Here is a 20,754-nt window from a genome sequence, read left to right on the forward strand (position 1 = left end):
AAACCAAAACAAATAGCAAAAAGCAAAAGGCAGACTTAGCTGATATAACTGGAACCAGGATCAGTAGACAAGAGCACAGCAGACTAGCTCTGATAACTACGTTGCCAGGCATTGAACTGAAGGTCCAGGGAGCTTATATAGCAACACCCCTAACTAACGACCCAGGTGCGGATAAAAGGAATGACAGAAAAACCAGAGTCAAAAAACTAGTAACCACTAGAGGGAGCAAAAAGCAAATTCACAACAGTGCTGTATACTGCTGTGGGCTGTATATAGCTCTCTGTGGGCTGTGCTCTATACTGCTGTGGGCTGTATATAGTTCTCTGTGGGCTGTGCTCTGTGCTGTATACTGCTGTGGGCTGTATATAGCTCTCTGTGGGCTGTGCTCTGTGCTGTATACTACTGTGGGCTGTATATAGCTCTCTGTGGGCTGTGCTCTGTGCTGTATACTACTGTGGGCTGTATATAGCTCTCTGTGGGCTGTGCTCTGTGCTGTATACTGCTGTGTGCTCTGTGCTATATATAGTACTCTGGGCTGTGCTCTGTGCTGTATACTACTGTGTGCTATATATAGTTCTCTGGGCTGTGCTCTGTGCTGTATACTACTGTGGGCTGTATATAGTACTCTGTGGGCTGTGCTGTATACTACTGTGGGCTGTATATAGTACTCTGTGGGCTGTGCTGTATACTACTGTGGGCTGTATATAGTACTCTGTGGGCTGTGCTCTGTGCTGTATACTGCTGTGGGCTGTATATAGCTCTCTGTGGGCTGTGCTCTGTGCTGTATACTACTGTGGGCTGTATATAGCTCTCTGTGGGCTGTGCTCTGTGCTGTATACTACTGTGTGCTCTGTGCTATATATAGTTCTCTGTGGGCTGTGCTCTGTGCTGTATACCACTGTGGGCTGTATATAGTTCTCTGTGGGCTGTGCTCTGTGCTGTATACTGCTGTGGGCTGTATATAGTTCTCTGTGGGCTGTGCTCTGTGCTGTATACTACTGTGGGCTGTATATAGCTCTCTGTGGGCTGTGCTCTGTGCTGTATACTACTGTGGGCTGTATATAGTTATCTGTGGGCTGTGCTCTGTGCTGTATGCTACTGTGGGCTGTATATAGTTCTCTGTGGGCTGTGCTCTGTGCTGTATATAGTTCTCTGTGGGCTGTGCTCTGTGCTGTATATAGTTCTCTGTGGGCTGTGCTCTGTGCTGTATATAGTTCTCTGTGGGCTGTGCTCTGTGCTGTATATAGTTCTCTGTGGGCTGTGCTCTGTGCTGTATACTACTGTGGGCTGTATATAGTTATCTGTGGGCTGTGCTGTATGCTATTGTGGGCTGTATATAGTTCTCTGTGGGCTGTGCTCTGTGCTGTATATAGTTCTCTGTGGGCTGTGCTCTGTGCTGTATACTACTGTGGGCTGTATATAGTTCTCTGTGGGCTGTGCTCTGTGCTGTATGCTACTGTGGGCTGTATATAGTTCTCTGTGGGCTGTGCTGTATATAGTTCTCTGTGGGCTGTGCTCTGTGCTGTATACTACTGTGGGCTGTATATAGTTCTCTGTGGGCTGTGCTCTGTGCTGTATATAGTTCTCTGTGGGCTGTGCTCTGTGCTGTATATAGTTCTCTGTGGGCTGTGCTCTGTGCTGTATACTACTGTGGGCTGTATATAGTTATCTGTGGGCTGTGCTGTATGCTATTGTGGGCTGTATATAGTTCTCTGTGGGCTGTGCTCTGTGCTGTATATAGTTCTCTGTGGGCTGTGCTCTGTGCTGTATACTACTGTGGGCTGTATATAGTTCTCTGTGGGCTGTGCTCTGTGCTGTATGCTACTGTGGGCTGTATATAGTTCTCTGTGGGCTGTGCTGTATATAGTTCTCTGTGGGCTGTGCTCTGTGCTGTATACTACTGTGGGCTGTATATAGTTCTCTGTGGGCTGTGCTCTGTGCTGTATACTACTGTGTGCTGTATATAGTTCTCTGTGGGCTGTGCTGTATATAGTACTCTGTGGGCTGTGCTGTATATAGTACTCTGTGGGCTGTGCTGTGTATAGTACTCTGTGGGCTGTGCTGTATATAGTACTCTGTGGGCTGTGCTGTATATAGTACTCTCTGGGCTGTGCTGTATATAGTACTCTCTGGGCTGTGCTGTATATAGTACTCTCTGGGCTGTGCTGTATATAGTACTCTCTGGGCTGTGCTGTATATAGTACTCTGGGCTGTGCTTTATATAGTACTCTGGGCTGTGCTGTATATAGTTCTCTGTGGGCTGTGCTGTATATAGTTCTCTGTGGGCTGTGCTGTATATAGTTCTCTGTGGGCTGTGCTGTATATAGTTCTCTGTGGGCTGTGCTGTATATATTACTTTGTGGGCTGTGCTGTATATATTACTCTGTGGGCTGTGCTGTATACTACTGTGTGGACTGTGCTGTATACTTCTACGTGGGCTGTGCTGTATACTACTGTGTGGTCTGTGCTGTATACTACTGTGTGGTCTGTGCTGAATACTGCTGTGTGGGCTGTTATCTACTACGCGAGCTGTGCTATAGTATGCAGGCTGTGCTGTATACTATGCGGTTTGTGCTATATAATATGCGGGCTTTGCTATATACTATGGGGAGTATATTATATTCTATGGGGGAGGCCATGTTATGTACTATGTGGCTGTGTTATATACTATTGTGGGGGTATATTATATTCTATGGGGGAGGCTGCGTTATATACTATGGGGGGCTGCATTATATATTATGGGGAGGTGGGCTGTATTATATTCTATGGGGGTTACATACTCTGGGGTGGCTGCATTATACTCTGTGGGGTGGCTGCATTATACTCTGGGGTGGCTGCATTATACTCTGGGGTGGCTGCATTATACTCTGGGGTGGCTGCATTATACTATATGTGGGCTGCATTATACTGTATCGAGGACTATGGGGAATACGTTATACTATATGAAGAACTATGGGGTGCATTATACTATGGGAAGTGAATTGTACTACATGGATGACTGTGGCGGTGCATTATACTATATGGAGCACTATGAGGATTGTATTATGCTATATGGGGGACTATGAGGATTGTATTATGCTATATGGAGGACTATGAGGAGTGTATTATACTATGTGGAGGACTGAGCAGTGCATTTTAATATATGGAGGACTATAGGGAGTGTATTATACTATATAGAGGACTATGGAGCACATTATAATATATGGAGGACTATGGGGTGTATTTTACTAAACAAGTAAAACGCTGCATATTCGGATTGTTTTTGCTGGAACAAAAAGCCTTGTTGTCAGCAGCACATTGCCAGTGTAAACTGTAGATGTGCTGCTGAAAACATGATACTGTATGGTGATCTATTAGTGATCGTTCTGTCTCATCATTATTCCTCAGCTGGTGGAAAGAGGCCGGGAAACAAGCGTTGAACAACTTCAGTATTGTCGATCAAACTCGTTTAGCGGCCTGAACTCAGCGCACGTAAATACAACAGAAAGGCTTCTGTGTGATGTGCAATATGTTAGCATTTGGGGACCCATTTTAAACTTTGCCTAGGGCCCCACTTTGCCTAAAACCGGCCCTGCCTACAAGTGTACAAAGATATTATACAGTCACCATGTGACAAGTGGGCCTGTGTAACTTCAAATGCCAGGGCTGAATTTTAGTCCCAGTCCGGCCCTGGCGGCCACATAGGTTTTAGCAGTCCGTTAACGCTGCTATTAACCCTGTGTGACCTACTTTTTACTATTGATGCTGCCTATGCAGCATCAATAGTAAAAACATATAATGTAAAAAATAATTAAAAAAAAAAATTCTATTCTCACCGGTCCCAAAAATGCATTTCGGCAATGAACGGAGATCATGTAGCGGTCTCGCGAGACCGCTACATGATCATGTTTTATTGCCGCAATGCATTCTCGGGACCGGAGTGTCGCGAGGAGCATCGGTAAACGCCTGGTCTGGATCCGGGGGCCGCCGGAAGGTGAGTATATAACTATTTTTTATTTTAAGTCTTTTTTAACAGGGATATGGTGCCCACATTGCTATATACTGCGTAGCCTGTGTTATTTACTACGTGGGCTGTGTTGTATACTGCGTGGCCTGTGTTATATACTGCGTCTCTGTGCTATATACTACGTGGGCTGTGTTACATACTGCGTGGCTGGGCAATATACTGCGTGGGCTGTGCAATATACTGCGTGGCTGGGCAATATACTAGGTGGCTGTGTTATACACTACGTGGCCTGTTATATACTGTGTGGGCTGTGCTATATACTACGTGGGCTGTACTATATACTACTATACATATTCTAGAATACCTGATGCGTTAGAATCGGGCCACCATCTAGTCTATAATAAGTCAGTGAAGACCTTAAAGAGACAGTGTTTCCGTGTCTACCTCCGTGTACAGCTGATTGATCCAATCTACAACAGTACGTACACAATAACAGCACCAGCAGAATAGTGAGTGCAGCCCTGGAGTATAATATAGGATGTAACTCAGGATCAGTCATGTATGTACACAGTGACTCCACCAGCACAATAGTGAGTGCAGCTCTGGAGTATAATACAGGATGTAATCCAGGATCAGTACAAGATCAGTAATGTACGTACACAGTGACTCCACCAACAGAATAGTGAGTGCAGCTCTGGAGCATAAGGCTGCTTTCAGGCTTTTTGTTTCAGGCTAAATCCGGCAAATTTGCTAAAAAACGGATCCGGTGTGTAAAACTGATGAGAGAGAGAGAGAGCGGATCCGGTGTGTAAAACTGATGAGAGCGAGAGAGAGAGAGAAAGATCAGATTCGATATATATCAGATTCGAAATCATAGCTTCTGGGCATGCCCAATGTGTAAAAACGGATTCGGTAGCCGGAATCGTTCATTCACACATCCGTTTGTTGCGTTTATTGACGGAAACGTTATTCACACATCCGTTTGATGCGTTTATTGACGGAAACGTCCCTTCAGGCTTTTTCGCCGGACAGAAAAAACGTTGCAGGGGACGTTTTTTGTGTCCGGCAAAAAAGCCTGAAGGGACGGATCCAGCGCAAAACGGATGAAACGCATGTCCTTCAGGCACAATCCGGCACTAATACAACTCTATGGGAAAAAAACGGATCCGGCGTGTAAGAAAAACGGATCTGTTTTTTTCTGAATTTGCCGGATTGTGCCTGAAACAAAAAACCTGATGTGTCAAAGCAGCCTAATACAGGATGTAACTCGAGATCAGTACAGAACCAGTAATGTAATGTAATGTATGTACACAGTGACTGCACCAGCAGAATAGTGAGTGCAGCTCTGGAGTATAATACAGGATGTAACTCAGGATCAGTAATGTATGTACACAGTGACTGAACCAGCAGAATAGTGAGTGCAGTTCTGGAGTTTAATACAGGATGTAACTCAGGATCAGTAATGTAATGTATATACACTGTGACTCCACCAGCAGAATAGTGAGTGCAGCTCTGGAGCATAATACAGGATATAACTTTATTTTATATATACTATACATTAGATGAGCCACTGTTGTGAGGCAGAGGTATCTGCAGAGGTCGTGCCTCCTCCTCTGGTGGGTTCATGCACATATGACTGGGGCACTTCATGTAGAGAACAATAGTCGGCTCAGTCTGCAGGTTCAGACTTGTGCATTACAGTGCAGACACTAGAAACTGAGTTCAGATCCAGCAGCAGACAGGACAGGTCAGATCATGAATGTAGAGCAGCTGGAGCGATGCAGGTGTATGGGGTGTAGTGAGGAGCTGTATCCAGCTGTGTGCGTGCTGCAATGTTTCTTCCTGCTCTGTCCCTTACTGCTCCGTCCTTGCAGCGGCTCATGTGGGGTCCATGTTCCATCATTTCATAATTACACACAATTATGACTGATCAGGACAGTATTCAGAATTGGGACTGTCCCGATACTGATTACTGTCCCAATATTGATATTTATTACTGTTCCTATAATGAACACTGTCCCAATACTGAAACGGATTACTGTCTCGATATGGATACTTATTACAGTCAGGATACAGATACTGATTACTGTCCCGATATTGACACTGTTTACTGTCTTGATACTGAATACTGTCCCGATAATGATTATTGTCCTGTTATGGATACTGATTACTGTCCTGATACTTATTACTGTAAGGTTACAGATGCTGATTACCATCGTGTTAAGGATATTGATTACTGTCCTGATACTGCTACTGAATACGGTCTCAAAACTGTTTACTGTCCCAAAACTGATTGCTGTCCAGATACTGAATACTGTCCCGATACTGAAAACTGTCTCGATGCTCATTACTGTCCTGATACTAATACTGATTACTGTCTCCATACCGATTACTGTCCCGATTCCGAACACTGTTTTGATACTGAATGCTGTCTCGATACTGATTACGGTCCTGATGCTAAATACTGTCTCGATACTGAATACTGTCTCGCTGCTCATTACTGTCCTGATACTAATATTGATTACTGTCCCAATGATGAATTCTGTCCCGATGCTGAATACTGTCCTGATACTGATACTGATTACTGTCTCCATACCAATTACTGTACCGATGTCGAACACTGTTGCAATACTGATACTGAATGCTGTCCCGATACGGATTACTGTCCCGATGCTGAATACTGTCTCGATACCGATACTGAATACTGTCCCGATACCGAACACTGGTTCGATACCGATACTGAATGCTGTCCCGATACTGAATACTGTCCCAATGCGGATACTGATTACTGTCTCGATACCGATTACTGTCCCGATACTGATTACGGTCCTGATTCTCAATACTGTCCCAATACGGATTACAGTCCTGATACCGATTACTGTGTCTCGATGATGAATACTGTCCCGATAATGATATTGATTACTGTCCCGATACTGATTATGGTCCTGATGCTGAATACTGTCCCCATACTGATACGGATTTCTCTACCAATACGGATTGTCTCGATATGGATTATTGTCTCGATACGGATCACTGTCTCAATACTGATACGGATCACTGTCACAATACCGATACTAAATACTGTTCCAATACTGAATACTGTCCTGATACTAATACTGATTACTGTCCCGATGCGGATACTGATTACTGTCTCGATACTAATTACTCTCTCGATGCCGAACACTGTTTCGATACTGATGCTGAATGCTGTCCCGATATTGAATACTGTCCCGATACCGAGTACTGTCCCGATGCTGAATACTGTCTCAATACTGATCAGTGTCCCAATACTGATACTGATTACTGTTCCGATATGGATTACTGTCTCGATGCTGAATGCTGTCCCAATACTCATACGGATCACTTTCCCGACACTGATACTGATTACTCGATGATGAATACTGTCACAATACCGATACGGATTACTGTCCAGATGCAGATTACTGTCTCAATACTGATACGGACTACTGTCCCGATACGGTTTACTTTCTCGATACTGAATACTGTCTCAATAATGATACTGAATACTGTCTCTATACTGATAGTGATCACCGTCTCAAAGCTAGTGTCTCGAGGCCGATTACGGTCTCGATTCGGATTGTCTCGATGCTGAATAGTGTCTCGATACGGATTACTGTCTAGATGCTGATATGGATGGATTACTGTCCCGGTGCTGATAATGATTACTGTGTCGATGCTGTATACTGTCTCAATGCAGATATGGACTACTGTCCTGATACGGATTACTTTCTCGATACTGAATACTGTCTTGATACTGAATACGGCTTACTGTCCCGTTACAGATTACTGTCTCGATGCTGATATGGATTACTGTCCTTATACTGATAGTGAATACTGTCTCGATGCTGAATACTGTCTCAATACTGATACGGATTACTGTCCCGATACTGATGATTACTGTCTTGCTACTGATGCTGATTACTGTCTTGATGCTGTATACTGTCTCAATACAGATACAGACTACTGTCCTGATACGGATTACTTTCTCGATACTGAATACGGTCTCAATACTGATACAGATTACTATCTCGATACTGAATACTGTCCCAATACTGATTATTGTCTCGATGCTAAATACTGTTCCGATACTGATCACTGTCCTAATACTGATACAGATTACTGTCCCGACGCTGATACGGATTACTGTCCCGACACGGATTACTGTCTCAATACTGATTACTGTCTCGATGCTGATTATGGTCTCGATACTGAATACTGTCCAGATACTGAATACTGTCTCGCTGCTCATTACTGTCCTGATACGAATACGGATTACTGTCCCGATGCTGAATTCTGTGCTGATGCTGAATACTGATTACGGTCTTGATACCGATTGCTGTCCCGATACCGATTACTGTCTCATTACTGATTACGGTCTCGATGCCGAACACTGTTTCGATACTGATGCTGAATGCTGTCCCGATACTGAATACCGTCTCAATGCTAGTGTCTCGATTCGGATTGTCTCGATGCTGAATACTGTCTCGATAGGGATTACTGTCTAGATGCGGATATGGATTACTGTCCCTGATAATGATTACTGTCTCGCTACTGTATACTGTCTCAATACAGATACGGACTACTGTCCTGATACGGATTACTTTCTCGATACTGAATACTGTATCAATACTGATACAGATTACTTTCTCGATACTGAATACGGATTACTGTCCCGTTACAGATACTGATTACTGTCCTGGTACCGATAGTGATTACTGTCCCGATACTGATACAGATTACTATCTGGATACTGATTACTGTCTCAATTACTCTCCCGATGCTGATTACTTCTATACTGAAGAAATGTGAGATGATTTCCGTGCTTGGCTTCGTGCGCTGCAGTGATTCCTGGGTCTTAGGCCTCTTTCACACTTCAGTTGTTTGGCGTCAGTCTAAATCCGCCATTTTCCTCAAAAAACGGATCCGTTTTTTTTTTCGACGGATCCATTTTTTTCCCCATAGACTTGCATTAGCGACGGATTGTGACGGATGGTCGTCCGTTCCATCCGTCATGCGACGGATCCGTCAAAATTTGGCGGACGTCATCTAGACATTGACGGTCATTGCAACGTTTTTTGTCTGCGTTGAAATGGCTGATCGCGACGGATCCGTCGCGTCCGTCATTTCATAGAATGGCCACCTATGGACGACGGATCCGTCGCTTCGGCGGATCTGTCGCCCCAATCCGTTTTTTCAATTTTTTTCAATTGCGCATGCTCCAAAAAGTATATACAACCCCCGAGTAACGGATCCGTCAAAAAAACGGATCCGTTACATCCGTTTTTTCAACTATTGTGTCGGAAGTGACTGACGCCAAAAAACTGAAGTGTGAAAGAAGCCTACGCTCCACGTTGCTCAGCAGAGAGATTGTCCACTCTCTATACCTGCTCCTGCGGCTCAGGACCTGCTCCTGCCCCACCACCACGTGCAGTACTGGTGAGGTCTTGTGCGGCTGCAGGGCCCGGTGTGGTGGCCACGGCTGCAGCTCTCCTGTGTTCAGTGTCTCTGCCCTTTTCCTGCCTCTTACGTATCAGGTGTTTGCTGAGGCGGGTCCGCAGGTGACTTTTGCCCCTGATTTTGCCGTTTGTATTCATGGCGCGGCGTGACGGTGTCGCTGTTATCATTGCTCTCTTTCTCTCATTGTTTCCCCTCTTTACTGTTATTTGTCATATTGTTCTTGCCTTATATTTGACAGAAGCTACAGATAAAAGTCAGTGCACTGGACCCAGGAGCTGACACTCTACGGAGCAGCGACGTCTGGGCTGAGCCTCCTCTTGTTCTCCACTCCCTCCTCATTATTCCCTCCCCACACTCACATGAAAGGGAACGAATCCTCCCTGAATGACGGCTCCTTGCGGAAGCCTGTACAGCCCTCACCTCACACAGCTCTGCACAGTGTGGACCCGGCTCTGCACAGCGCTTACCTTACCCCACACAGCTCTGCACAGTGTGGACCCGGCTCTGCACAGCGCATACCTTACCCCACACAGCTCTGCACAGTGTGGACCCGGCTCTGCACAGCGCTTACCTTACCCCACACAGCTCTGCACAGTGTGGACCCGGCTCTGCACAGCGCTTACCTTACCCCACACAGCTCTGCACAGTGTGGACCCGGCTCTGCACAGCGCTTACCTTACCCCACACAGCTCTGCACAGTGTGGACCCGGCTCTGCACAGCGAATACCTCCGCACAGCTCTGTACCTTGCGCTGCACAGCACATACCTCACCCCACAGAGCTCTGTACTGTGGACCTGGCTCTTCACACGCCTCTGCACAGCGCATACCTCACCCCACACAGCTCTGCACAACGCAGACCCGGCTCTGTACCGAAGTTGTGTGTCCGGTTGTATGGTCGGTCGGGGCTGCTGGAGAAGTTGGAGACTCCGGTAAGTGAGGCTGTGCACCCAGATCCCGGCATAACGGGACTGGTAATGCTCAGGTGAGGCCAGCAGTGACGCTAGCTAGCGGCTATGCAGTTCGGCAATCGTGCGATCAACTCACAGTCCTCCGACTTCATTGTGGGAAACGATTGGTTGCTTGGGACTGGCAGATTTCCGGTGGGGTCCCGGTGCCGGGCTCAGGTGGAGCCGCCGTCCTGCGTCCTCACAGCCCTTAGTTCTGTGGTGTGGAGCGAGTAATGAGCCGCCACCTGCTCCGCATCCCGCGCTAATGTGCGGCAGGCGGCGAGACCGGGAGACGCAGAGAGAAGCGGCAGATTGTCAGCTCCTCAGACAAGTCACATCTGCTGAAGGGTGGAGATCATATGATCTGCGTCCGGGGGATCGGGACCGGCCGTATCGTCACAGCCACATGCATCCCCGGAATCGTCTGTGTCATGTAATGTGTGTCTTCAGCTGCTTATCTCTGCGGGGTAATTATGGCTGGGGGGGCAAATGTCGGTGCTGGGGGGTCATTGTAGCTGGGGATAAATATGGCTGCAGGGGCAAATGTGGCTGGGGTGTAAATATGGCTGCGGGGGCAAATGTCGGTGCTGGGGTGTAATTATGGCTGCGGGGGCAAATGTGGCTGGGGGTAATTATGGCTGCGGGGGGCAAATGTGGCTGGGGGTAATTATGGCTGCGGGGGTAATTATGGCTGCGGGGGCACATGTCGGTGCTGGGGTGTAATTATGGCTGCGGGGGCACATGTCGGTGCTGGGGTGTAATTATGGCTGCGGGGGCACATGTCGGTGCTGGGGTGTAATTATGGCTGCGGGGGCACATGTCGGTGCTGGGGTGTAATTATGGCTGCGGGGGGCAAATGTGGCTGGGGTGTAATTATGGCTGCGGGGGGCAAATGTGGCTGGGGGTAATTATGGCTGCTGGGGGTAATTATGGCTGCGGGGGCACATGTCGGTGCTGGGGTGTAATTATGGCTGCGGGGGCACATGTCGGTGCTGGGGTGTAATTATGGCTGCGGGGGCACATGTCGGTGCTGGGGTGTAATTATGGCTGCGGGGGCACATGTCGGGGCTGGGGTGTAATTATGGCTGCGGGGGCAAATGGGGCTGGGGTGTAATTATGGCTGCGGGGGCAAATGTGGCTGGGGTGTAATTATGGCTGCGGGGGCAAATGTGGCTGGGGTGTAATTATGGCTGCGGGGGCAAATGGGGCTGGGGTGTAATTATGGCTGCGGGGGCAAATGGGGCTGGGGTGTAATTGTGGCTGCGGGGGCAAATGGGGCTGGGGTGTAATTGTGGCTGCGGGGGCAAATGGGGCTGGGGTGTAATTGTGGCTGCGGGGGCAAAAGGGGCTGGGGTGTAATTGTGGCTGCGGGGGCAAACGTGGCTGGGGTGTAATTGTGGCTGCGGGGGCAAACGTGGCTGGGGTGTAATTGTGGCTGCGGGGGCAAACGTGGCTGGGGTGTAATTATGGCTGCGGGGGCAAATGGGGCTGGGGTGTAATTATGGCTGCGGGGGCAAATGGGGCTGGGGTGTAATTATGGCTGCGGGGGCAAATGGGGCTGGGGTGTAATTATGGCTGCGGGGGCAAATGGGGCTGGGGTGTAATTGTGGCTGCGGGGGCAAATGGGGCTGGGGTGTAATTGTGGCTGCGGGGGCAAACGGGGCTGGGGTGTAATTGTGGCTGCGGGGGCAAACGGGGCTGGGGTGTAATTGTGGCTGCGGGGGCAAACGGGGCTGGGGTGTAATTGTGGCTGCGGGGGCAAACGGGGCTGGGGTGTAATTGTGGCTGCGGGGGCAAACGGGGCTGGGGTGTAATTGTGGCTGCGGGGGCAAACGTGGCTGGGGTGTAATTGTGGCTGCGGGGGCAAACGTGGCTGGGGTGTAATTGTGGCTGCGGGGGCAAATGTGGCGGGGATGGGTCAATGGGGCAGGGGGTGGGCAGCTATAGCGGGGGGAGGGGCGGAGGGGAAGACTGTGCCTCTCTGGACGATGCCAGGGCTCGCAGGGCCCACAGCCTTTGGCTCGGGCTGAATCGGCCATTGTGAGGGCGCCGGGGGCAGCGGATGTTCTGACTCATGTCGCTGCTGGGCTTCGGGCTGCCCCACATTCAGTGCTGTCACATTATCCTCTCTGCGCCAACTTGCCTCCACACCAGAAAAACCTGTTCTGTCACTTGTGAAAAGAATTTAAAGTGGAATCACAGTGGAAAAAAAGATGGAGCCAAGTACAGACTCGATGCCCCGGCTCAAGACAGGAAATCTATTCCAAGGAACTGCTCAAAGTGCAATCTTCTAAACTTAAGCTCAGAATCACTGCGGGGCAGGAGAGGGCAGGACACACAGTGCAGTTTTGACACTGTTTGCATTCACAAGCAGGATGTAGTGAGTGCGGTTTTTATTGTCTGTTTTGTAGCGCAATCATTATCACTGGTGATCCACATTTATTGTGTTTGGGTCTGTGAGGAGCTGGCCACTTACTAAAGACTATTGGACAAACGGATGTACAGTCATGGCCAAAAATTTTGAGAATGAGACAAATATTAATTTTTCCAAAGTCTACTGCTTCATTTTTTCTAATGGCAATTTGCATATACTCCTGAATGTCAGAGTGATCAGCTTAACAGCAATTACTGTACTTGCAAAGTCAATATTTGCCCAGAAAATGAACTTTAACCCCCAAAACACATTTCAACATCATTGCAGTCCTGCCTTAACCCCTTCCCGACCTTTGACGCATACGCTGCGTCATGAAAGTCTGTGCCTTCCCGACCTATGACGCAGCGTATGCGTCATGGAATGATCGCGTCCCTGCAGATCGGGTGAAGGGGTTAACTCCGATTTTACCCGATCTGCAGAGACAGGGGGAGTGGTGCTTCAGCCCAGGGGGGGTGGCTTCACCCCCCCCGTGGCTACGATCGCTCTGATTGGCTGTTGAAAGTGAAACTGCCAATCAGAGCGATTTGTAATATTTCACCTAAAAAACTGGTGAAATATTACAATCCAGCCATGGCCGATGCTGCAATATCATCGGCCATGGCTGGAAATACTTAAGTGGACCCCCCCCACCCCACCGATCGCCCCCCCAGTCCTCCGTTAGTCCTCCGGTCCCCTCCGTCCGCCTGCCGGCTCCCCCGTCCTCCTGTCCGCTCCCTCCTTGTGTCAATAAAGCCCCCCTGTGGTCCGATCACCCCCCCTGTGCTCCGACACCCCCCCCCCCACCACCCCTTCATACTTACCGATCCTCCCGGTGTCCGGCCGTCTCCTCGCTGGGCGCCGCCATCTTGGAAAATGGCCGGCGCATGCTCAGTGCGCCCGCCGAATCTGCCAGTCGGCAGATTCCTTACAGGTACATTTTGATCGCTGTGGTAGGTTCTATCACAGCGATCAAAATAAAAAAAATAATAAATAACCCCCCCCTTTATCACCCCCATAGGGACAATAATAAAATAAAGAATTTTTTTTTTTTCTTTTTCCACTAGGGTTAGGGTTAGAACTAGGGTTAGAACTAGGGGTAGGGTTAGGGGTAGGGTTAGGGTTACGGGTAGGGTAGGGTTATGGCATGTGCACACAGAGCGGATCGGCCGCGGATCCGCAGCGGATCGGCCGCGGATACGCAGCGGATCGGCCGCGGATACGCAGCGGATCGGCCGCGGATACGCAGCGGATCGGCCGCGGATACGCAGCGGATCGGCAGCGGATCCGCAGCGGATCGGCCGCGGATACGTAGCGGATCGGCAGCGGATCCGCAGCGGATTGGCCGCGGATCCGCAGCGGATTGGCCGCTGCGAATTCGAAGCAGTTTTCCATCAGGTTTACAGTACCATGTACACCTAAGGAAAACCAAATCCGCTGTGCCCATGGTGCGGAAAATTCCATGCAGAAACGCTGCGTTGTATTTTCCGCAGCATGTCAATTCTTTGTGCGGATTCCGCAGCGTTTTACACCTGTTCCTCAATAGGAATCCGCAGGTGAAATCCGCACAAAAAAACACTGGAAATCCGCTGTAAATCCGTAGGTAAAACGCAGTGCCTTTTACCTGCGGATTTTTCAAAAATGGTGCGGAAAAATCTCACACGAATCCGCAAAGTGGGCACATAGCCTTAGGGTTAGGGTTGGAATTAGAGTTAGGGTACCGTCTCACAGTGGCACTTTGGTCGCTACGACGGTACGATCCATGACGTTGTGTCTGACACGCAGCAGCGATCAGGGACCCTGCTGAGAATCGTACGTCGTAGCAGATCGTTTGGAACTTTCTTTCGTCGCTGGATCTCCCGCTGTCATCGCTGGATCGGTGTGTGTGACAGCGATCCAGCGATGCGTTCACTTGTAACCAGGGTAAACATCGGGTTACTAAGCGCAGGGCCGCGCTTAGTAACCTGATGTTTACCGTGGTTACCAGCGTAAAAGTAAAAAAAAAAAAAAAACGTACATACATTTCGGTGTCCTTCAGGTCCCTTGCCGTCTGCTTCCCGCTCTGACTGTCTGCCGGCCGGAAAGTGAGAGCACAGCACAGCAGTGACGTCACCGCTGCGCTCTGCTCTCACTGTATGGCGGCACTCAGTCAGAGCGGGAAGCAGACGGCAAGGGACCTGAAGGACACCGAAATGTGAGTATGTACGTTTTTTTTTTTTTACTTTTACGCTGGTAACCACGGTAAACATCGGGTTACTAAGAGCGGCCCTGTGCTTAGTAACCCGATGTTTACCCTGGTTACCTGGGACCTTGGCATCGTTGGTCGCTGGAGAGCGGTCTGTGTGACAGCTCCCCAGCGACCACACAATGACTTTCCAACGATCACGGCCAGGTCGTATCGCTGGTCGTGATCTTTGGTAAATCGTTATGTGAGACGGTACCCTTAGGGTTGGAATTAGGGCTAGGGTTGGAAATAGGGTTAAGATTAGGCTTGTGGTTAGGGTTAAGGATAGGGTTAGGGTTGTGTTGGGGTTACAGTTGTGGGTAGGGTTGGGATTAGGGTTAGGATTAGGGTTGGATTTAGGGTTACGGGTGTGTTGGGGTTAGGGTTGTGGTTAGGGGTGTGTTGGGGTTAGGGTTGTGATTATGGTTATGGCTACAGTTGGGATTAGGGTTAGGGGTGTGTTGGGGTTAGTGTTGAAGCTAGAATTGAGGGGTTTCCACTGTTTAGGCACATCAGGGGTCTCCAAATGCAACATGGCGCCACCATTGATTCCAGCCAATCTTGCGTTCAAAAAGTCAAATGGTGCGCCCTCCCTTCCAAGCCCCGACGTGCGCCCAAACAGTGGTTTACCCCCACATATGGGATACCAGCGTACTCAGGACAAACTGGGCAACAACTATTGGGGTCCAATTTCTCCTGTTACCCTTGCAAAAAAAAAAAATTACTTGCTAAAACATAATTTTGAGGAAAGAACAATTATTTTTTATTTTCACGGCTCTACGTTATAAACTTATGTGAAACACTTGGGGGTTGAAAGTGCTCACCACACATCTAGATAAGATCCTTTTGGGGTCTAGTTTCCAAAATGGGGTCACTTGTGGGGGGGTTTCTACTGTTTAGGCACATCAGGGGCTCTGCAAATGCAACGTGACGCCCGCAGACCATTCCATCAAAGTCTGCATTTCAAATGTCACTACTTCCCTTCCGATCCCTGACGTGCGCCCAAACAGTGGTTTACCCCCACATATGAGGTATCAGCGTACTCATAACAAACTGAGCAACAAATATTGGGGTCCAATTTCTCCTGTTACCCTTGTGAAAATAAACAATTGCTTGCTAAAACATCTTTTTTGAGGAAAGAAAAATTATTTTTTATTTTCACGGCTCTGCGTTGTAAACTTCTGTGAAGCACTTGGGGGTTGAACGTGCTCACCACACATCTAGATAAGTTCCTTGGGGGGTCTAGTTTCCAAAATGGGGTCACTTGTGGGGGGTTTCTAATGTTTAGGCACATCAGGGGCTCTGCAAACGTAACATGATTCCCGCAGACCATTCCATCAAAGTCTGCATTCCAAATCGTCACTACTTCCATTCCGAGCCCCGCCATGTGCCCAAACAGTGGTTTACCCCCACATATGGGGTATCAGCGTACTCAGGAGAAACTGGACAACAACTTTTGGGATCAAATTTTTCCTGTTACCCTTGGGAAAATTAAAAAATTCTGGGCTAAAAAAATATTTTTGAGGAAAGAAAACACATTTTTTATTTTCACGGCTCTGCGTTATAAACTTCTGTGAAGCACTTGAGGGATCAAAGTGCTCACCACACATCTAGATTAGTTCCCTTGTGGGTCTAGTTTCCAAAGTGGGGTCAATTGTGGGGAGTTCCTACTGTTTAGGCACATCAGGGGCTCTGCAAATGCAACGTGACGCCCGCAGAGCATTCCATTAAAGTCTGCATTTCAAAACGTCACTACTTCCCTTCCGCTCCCCGACGTGTGCCAAAACAGTGGTTTACCCCCACATATGGGGTATCAGCGTACTCAGGAGAAACTGCACAACAACTTTTGGGGTCCAATTTCTCCTGTTACCCTTGGGAAAATAAAAAATTGTGGGTTAAAAAATCATTTTTGAGGAAAGAAAAATAATTTTTTATTTTCATGGCTCTGCGTTATAAACTTCTGTGAAGCACTTGAGGGATCAAAGTGCTCACCACACATCTAGATTAGTTCCTTGGGAGGTCTGGTTTCCAATATGGGGTCACTTGTAGGGGAGCTCCAATGTTTAGGCACACAGGGGCTCTCCAAACGCGACATGGTGTCCGCTAATGATTGAAGCTAATTTTCCATTCAAAAAGCCAAATGGCGTGCCTTCCCTTCCGAGCCCTGCCGTGCGCCCAAACAGTGGTTTACCCCCACATATGGGGTATCATCGTAGTCAGGACAAACTGGACAACAACATTTGGGGTCCAATTTCTCCTATTATCCTTGGGAAAATAAAAAACTCCGGGCTAAAAATCATTTTTGAGGAAAGAAAAATATTTTTTTATTTTCATGGCTCTGCGTTATAAACTTCTGTGAAGCACCTGGGGGTTATAAGTGCTCACTATACATCTAGATTAGTTCCTTGGGGGGTCTAGTTTCCAAAATGGGGTCACTTGTAGGGGAGCTCCAATGTTTAGGCACACAGGGGCTCTCCAAACGCAACATGGTGTCCACTAACGATTGGAGCTAATTTTCCATTGAAAAAGTCAAATGGCGCGCCTTCCCTTCCAAGCCTTGCCGTGCACCCAAACAGTGGTTTACCCCCACATATGAGGTATCGGCGTACTCAGGAGAAATTGCCCAACAAATTTTAGGATCCATTTTATCCTGTTGCCCATGTGAAAATGAAAAAAATGAGGCTAAAAAAAATTTTGTGTGAAAAAAAAGTACTTTTTCATTTTTACGGATCAATTTGTGAAGCACCTGAGGGTTTAAAGTGCTCACTATGCATCTAGATACGTTCCTTGGGGGGTCTAGTTTCCAAAATGGGGTCACTTGTGGGGGAGCTCCAATGTTTAGGCACACAGGGGCTCTCCAAACCTGACATGGTGTCCGCTAACGATGGAGATAATTTTTCATTCAAAAAGTCAAATGGCGCTCCTTCCCTTCCGAGCCTTACCATGTGCCCAAACAGTAGTTTACCCCCACATATGAGGTATTGGCGTACTCAGGAGAAATTGCCCAACAAATTTTAGGATCCATTTTATTCTGTTGCCCATGTGAAAATGAAAAAATTGAGGCTAAAAGAAAATTTGTGTGAAAAAAAAAGTACTTTTTCATTTTTACGGATTAATTTGTGAAGCACCTGGGGGTTTAAAGTGCTCACTATGCTTCTAGATACGTTCCTTGGGGGGTCTAGTTTCCAAAATGGGGTCACTTGTGGGGGAGCTCCAATGTTTAGGCACACGGGGGCTCTCCAAACGCGACATGGTGTCCGCTAAAGATTGGAGCCAATTTTTAATTCAAAAAGTCAAATGGCGCTCCTTCCCTTCCGAGCCCTGCCGTGCGCCCAAACAGTGGTTTACCCCCACATATGAGGCATCAGCGTACTCAGGACAAATTGGACAACAACATCCGTGGTCCAGTTTCTCCTTTTACCCTTGGGAAAATAAAAAAATTGTTGCGAAAAGATCATTTTTGTGACTAAAAAGTTAAATGTTAATTTTTCCCCTATTTGTTGCTTCTGCTGCTCTGAAACACCTGAAGGGTTAATAAACTTCTTGAATGTGGTTTTGAGCACCTTGAGGGGTGCAGTTTTTAGAATGGTGTCACTTTTGGGTATTTTCAGCCATATAGACCCCTCAAACTGACTTCAAATGTGAGGTGGTCCCTAAAAAAAATGGTTTTGTAAATTTTGTTGTAAAAATGAGAAATCACTGGTCAAATTTTAACCCTTATAACTTCCTAGCAAAAAAAAAAATTGTTTCCAAAATTGTGCTGATGTAAAGTAGACATGTGGGAAATGTTATTTATTAACTATTTTGTGTCACATAACTCTCTGGTTTAACAGAATAAAAATTCAAAATGTGAAAATTGCAAAATTTTCAAAATTTTCACCAAATTTCCGTTTTTTTTCACAAATAAACTCAGAAATTATCGACCTAAATTTACCACTAACATGAAGCCCAATATGTCACGAAAAAACAATCTCAGAACCGCAAGGATCCGTTGAAGCGTTCCTGAGTTATTACCTCATAAAGGGACACTGGTCAGAATTGCAAAAAATGGCAAGGTCATTAAGGCCAAAATAGGCTGGGTCATGAAGGGGTTAAAAGGAGCAGCTAACATCGTTTTAGTGATTGATCCATTAGCACAGGTGTGGGTGTTGATGAGGACAGGGCTGGCGATCAATCAGTCATGATTAAGTAAGAATGACATCACTGGACACTTTAAAAGGAGGCTGGTGCTTGGTATCATTGTTTCTCTTCAGCTAACCATGGTTATCTCTAAAGAAACACGTGCAGCCATCATTGCACTGCACAAAAATGGCCTAACAGGGAAGAGTATCGCAGCTACAAAGATTGCACCTCAGTCAACAATCTATCGCATCATCAAGAACTTCAAGGAGAGAGCTTCCATTGTTGTCAAAAAGGCTCCAGGGCGCCCAAGAAAGACCAGCAAGCGCCAGGACCGTATCTTAAAACTGTGTCAGTGCCGAGCTTGCTCAGGAATGGCAGCAGGCTGGTGTGAGTGCTTCTGCACGCACTGTGAGGCGGAGACTCTTTGAGCAAGGCCTGGTTTCAAGGAGGGCAGCAAAGAAGCCACTTCTCTCCAGAAAAAACATCAGGGACCGACTGATATTCTGCAAAAGGTACAGGGAGTGGACTGCTGAAGACTGGGGCAAAGTCATTTTCTCTGATAAATCCCCTTTTCGGTTGTTTGGGACATCTGGAAAACAGCTTATTCGGAGAAGAAGAGGTGAGCGCTACCACCAGTCTTGTCTCATGCCAACTGTAAAGCATCCTGAAACCATTCATGTGTGGGGTTGCTTCTCAGCCAAGGGAATCGGCTCACTCACAGTCTTGCCTAAAAACACAGCCATGAATAAAGAATGGTACCAGAATGTCGTCCAAGAGCAGTTTAGCGCCCAACAATGCCTTTTCCAGCATGATGGAGCACCTTGCCATAAAGCAAAGGTGATAACTAAATGGCTCATGGAACAAAACATAGAGATTTTGGGTCCATGGCCTGGAAACTCCCCAGATCTTAATCCCATTGAGAACTTGTGGTCAATCATCAAGAGACGGGTGGACAAACAAAAACCAACAAATTCTGGCAAAATGCAAGCATTGATTATGCAAGAATGGACTGCTATCAGTCAGGATTTGGTCCAGAAGTTGATTGAGAGCATGCCAGGGAGAATTGCAGAGGTCTTGAAGAAGAAGGGTCAACACTGCAAATATTGACTTGCTGCATTAACTCATTCTAACTGTCAATATAACCTATTGGTACTCATAATATGATTGCAATTATATTTCTGTATGTGACATAAACATCAGACAAACACTAATAAAAACCAGAGGGCAGCAGATCATGTGAAAATATAATTTTGGTGTCATTCTCAAAATTTTTGGCCATGACTGTAGAGTGGAGTCCACGGCTCTAAGGGATGCAGACTTTTTCCAGCACATAGTGTTGTGGTTTATTAGAGATTTGCTTGCTCGTCAGTTCAGCCTCAGTAACCAATGTTTCCTTTCAGTGACAGTAAGCAGAGGAAGATGTGCAGGTTGTATTTCATGCATACATAAGAACAAACCTAAAGCTGGAGTTACACTAAACGACTTACCAACGATCACGACCAGCAATACGACCTGGCCGTGATCGTTGGTAAGTCGTTGTGTGGTCGCTGGGGAGCTGTCACACAGACAGCTCTCTCCAGCGACCATCGATCAGGGGAAGGACTTCGGCATCGTTGAAACTGTCTT

At 47.3% G+C, this 20,754-nt stretch overlaps 1 protein-coding gene across 4 annotated transcripts in view; it reads left to right on the plus strand.

Moving 5' to 3' along the window:
* Window positions 1-20,754, plus strand: part of STON2 (stonin 2) — a 118,861-nt gene that overhangs the window by 44,356 nt on the left and 53,751 nt on the right. Inside the window, exon 1 of one of the 4 annotated variants that reach the window (XM_077267436.1) lies at window positions 9,708-10,354. The exons of 2 other annotated variants lie outside the window; for them this stretch is intronic. In XM_077267436.1, the coding sequence (XP_077123551.1) occupies window positions 9,784-10,354 (571 nt within the window). In that variant the 5' untranslated portion in view covers window positions 9,708-9,783. Of the gene's footprint in view, window positions 1-9,707; window positions 10,355-10,622; window positions 10,840-20,754 lie in introns of those variants that run through there. One more of the 4 variants, XM_077267437.1, reaches the window with a different exon arrangement.

Source organism: Ranitomeya variabilis, chromosome 1, assembly GCF_051348905.1.
Source record: "Ranitomeya variabilis isolate aRanVar5 chromosome 1, aRanVar5.hap1, whole genome shotgun sequence".
In the NCBI taxonomy this organism is placed as follows: domain Eukaryota; kingdom Metazoa; phylum Chordata; class Amphibia; order Anura; family Dendrobatidae; genus Ranitomeya; species Ranitomeya variabilis.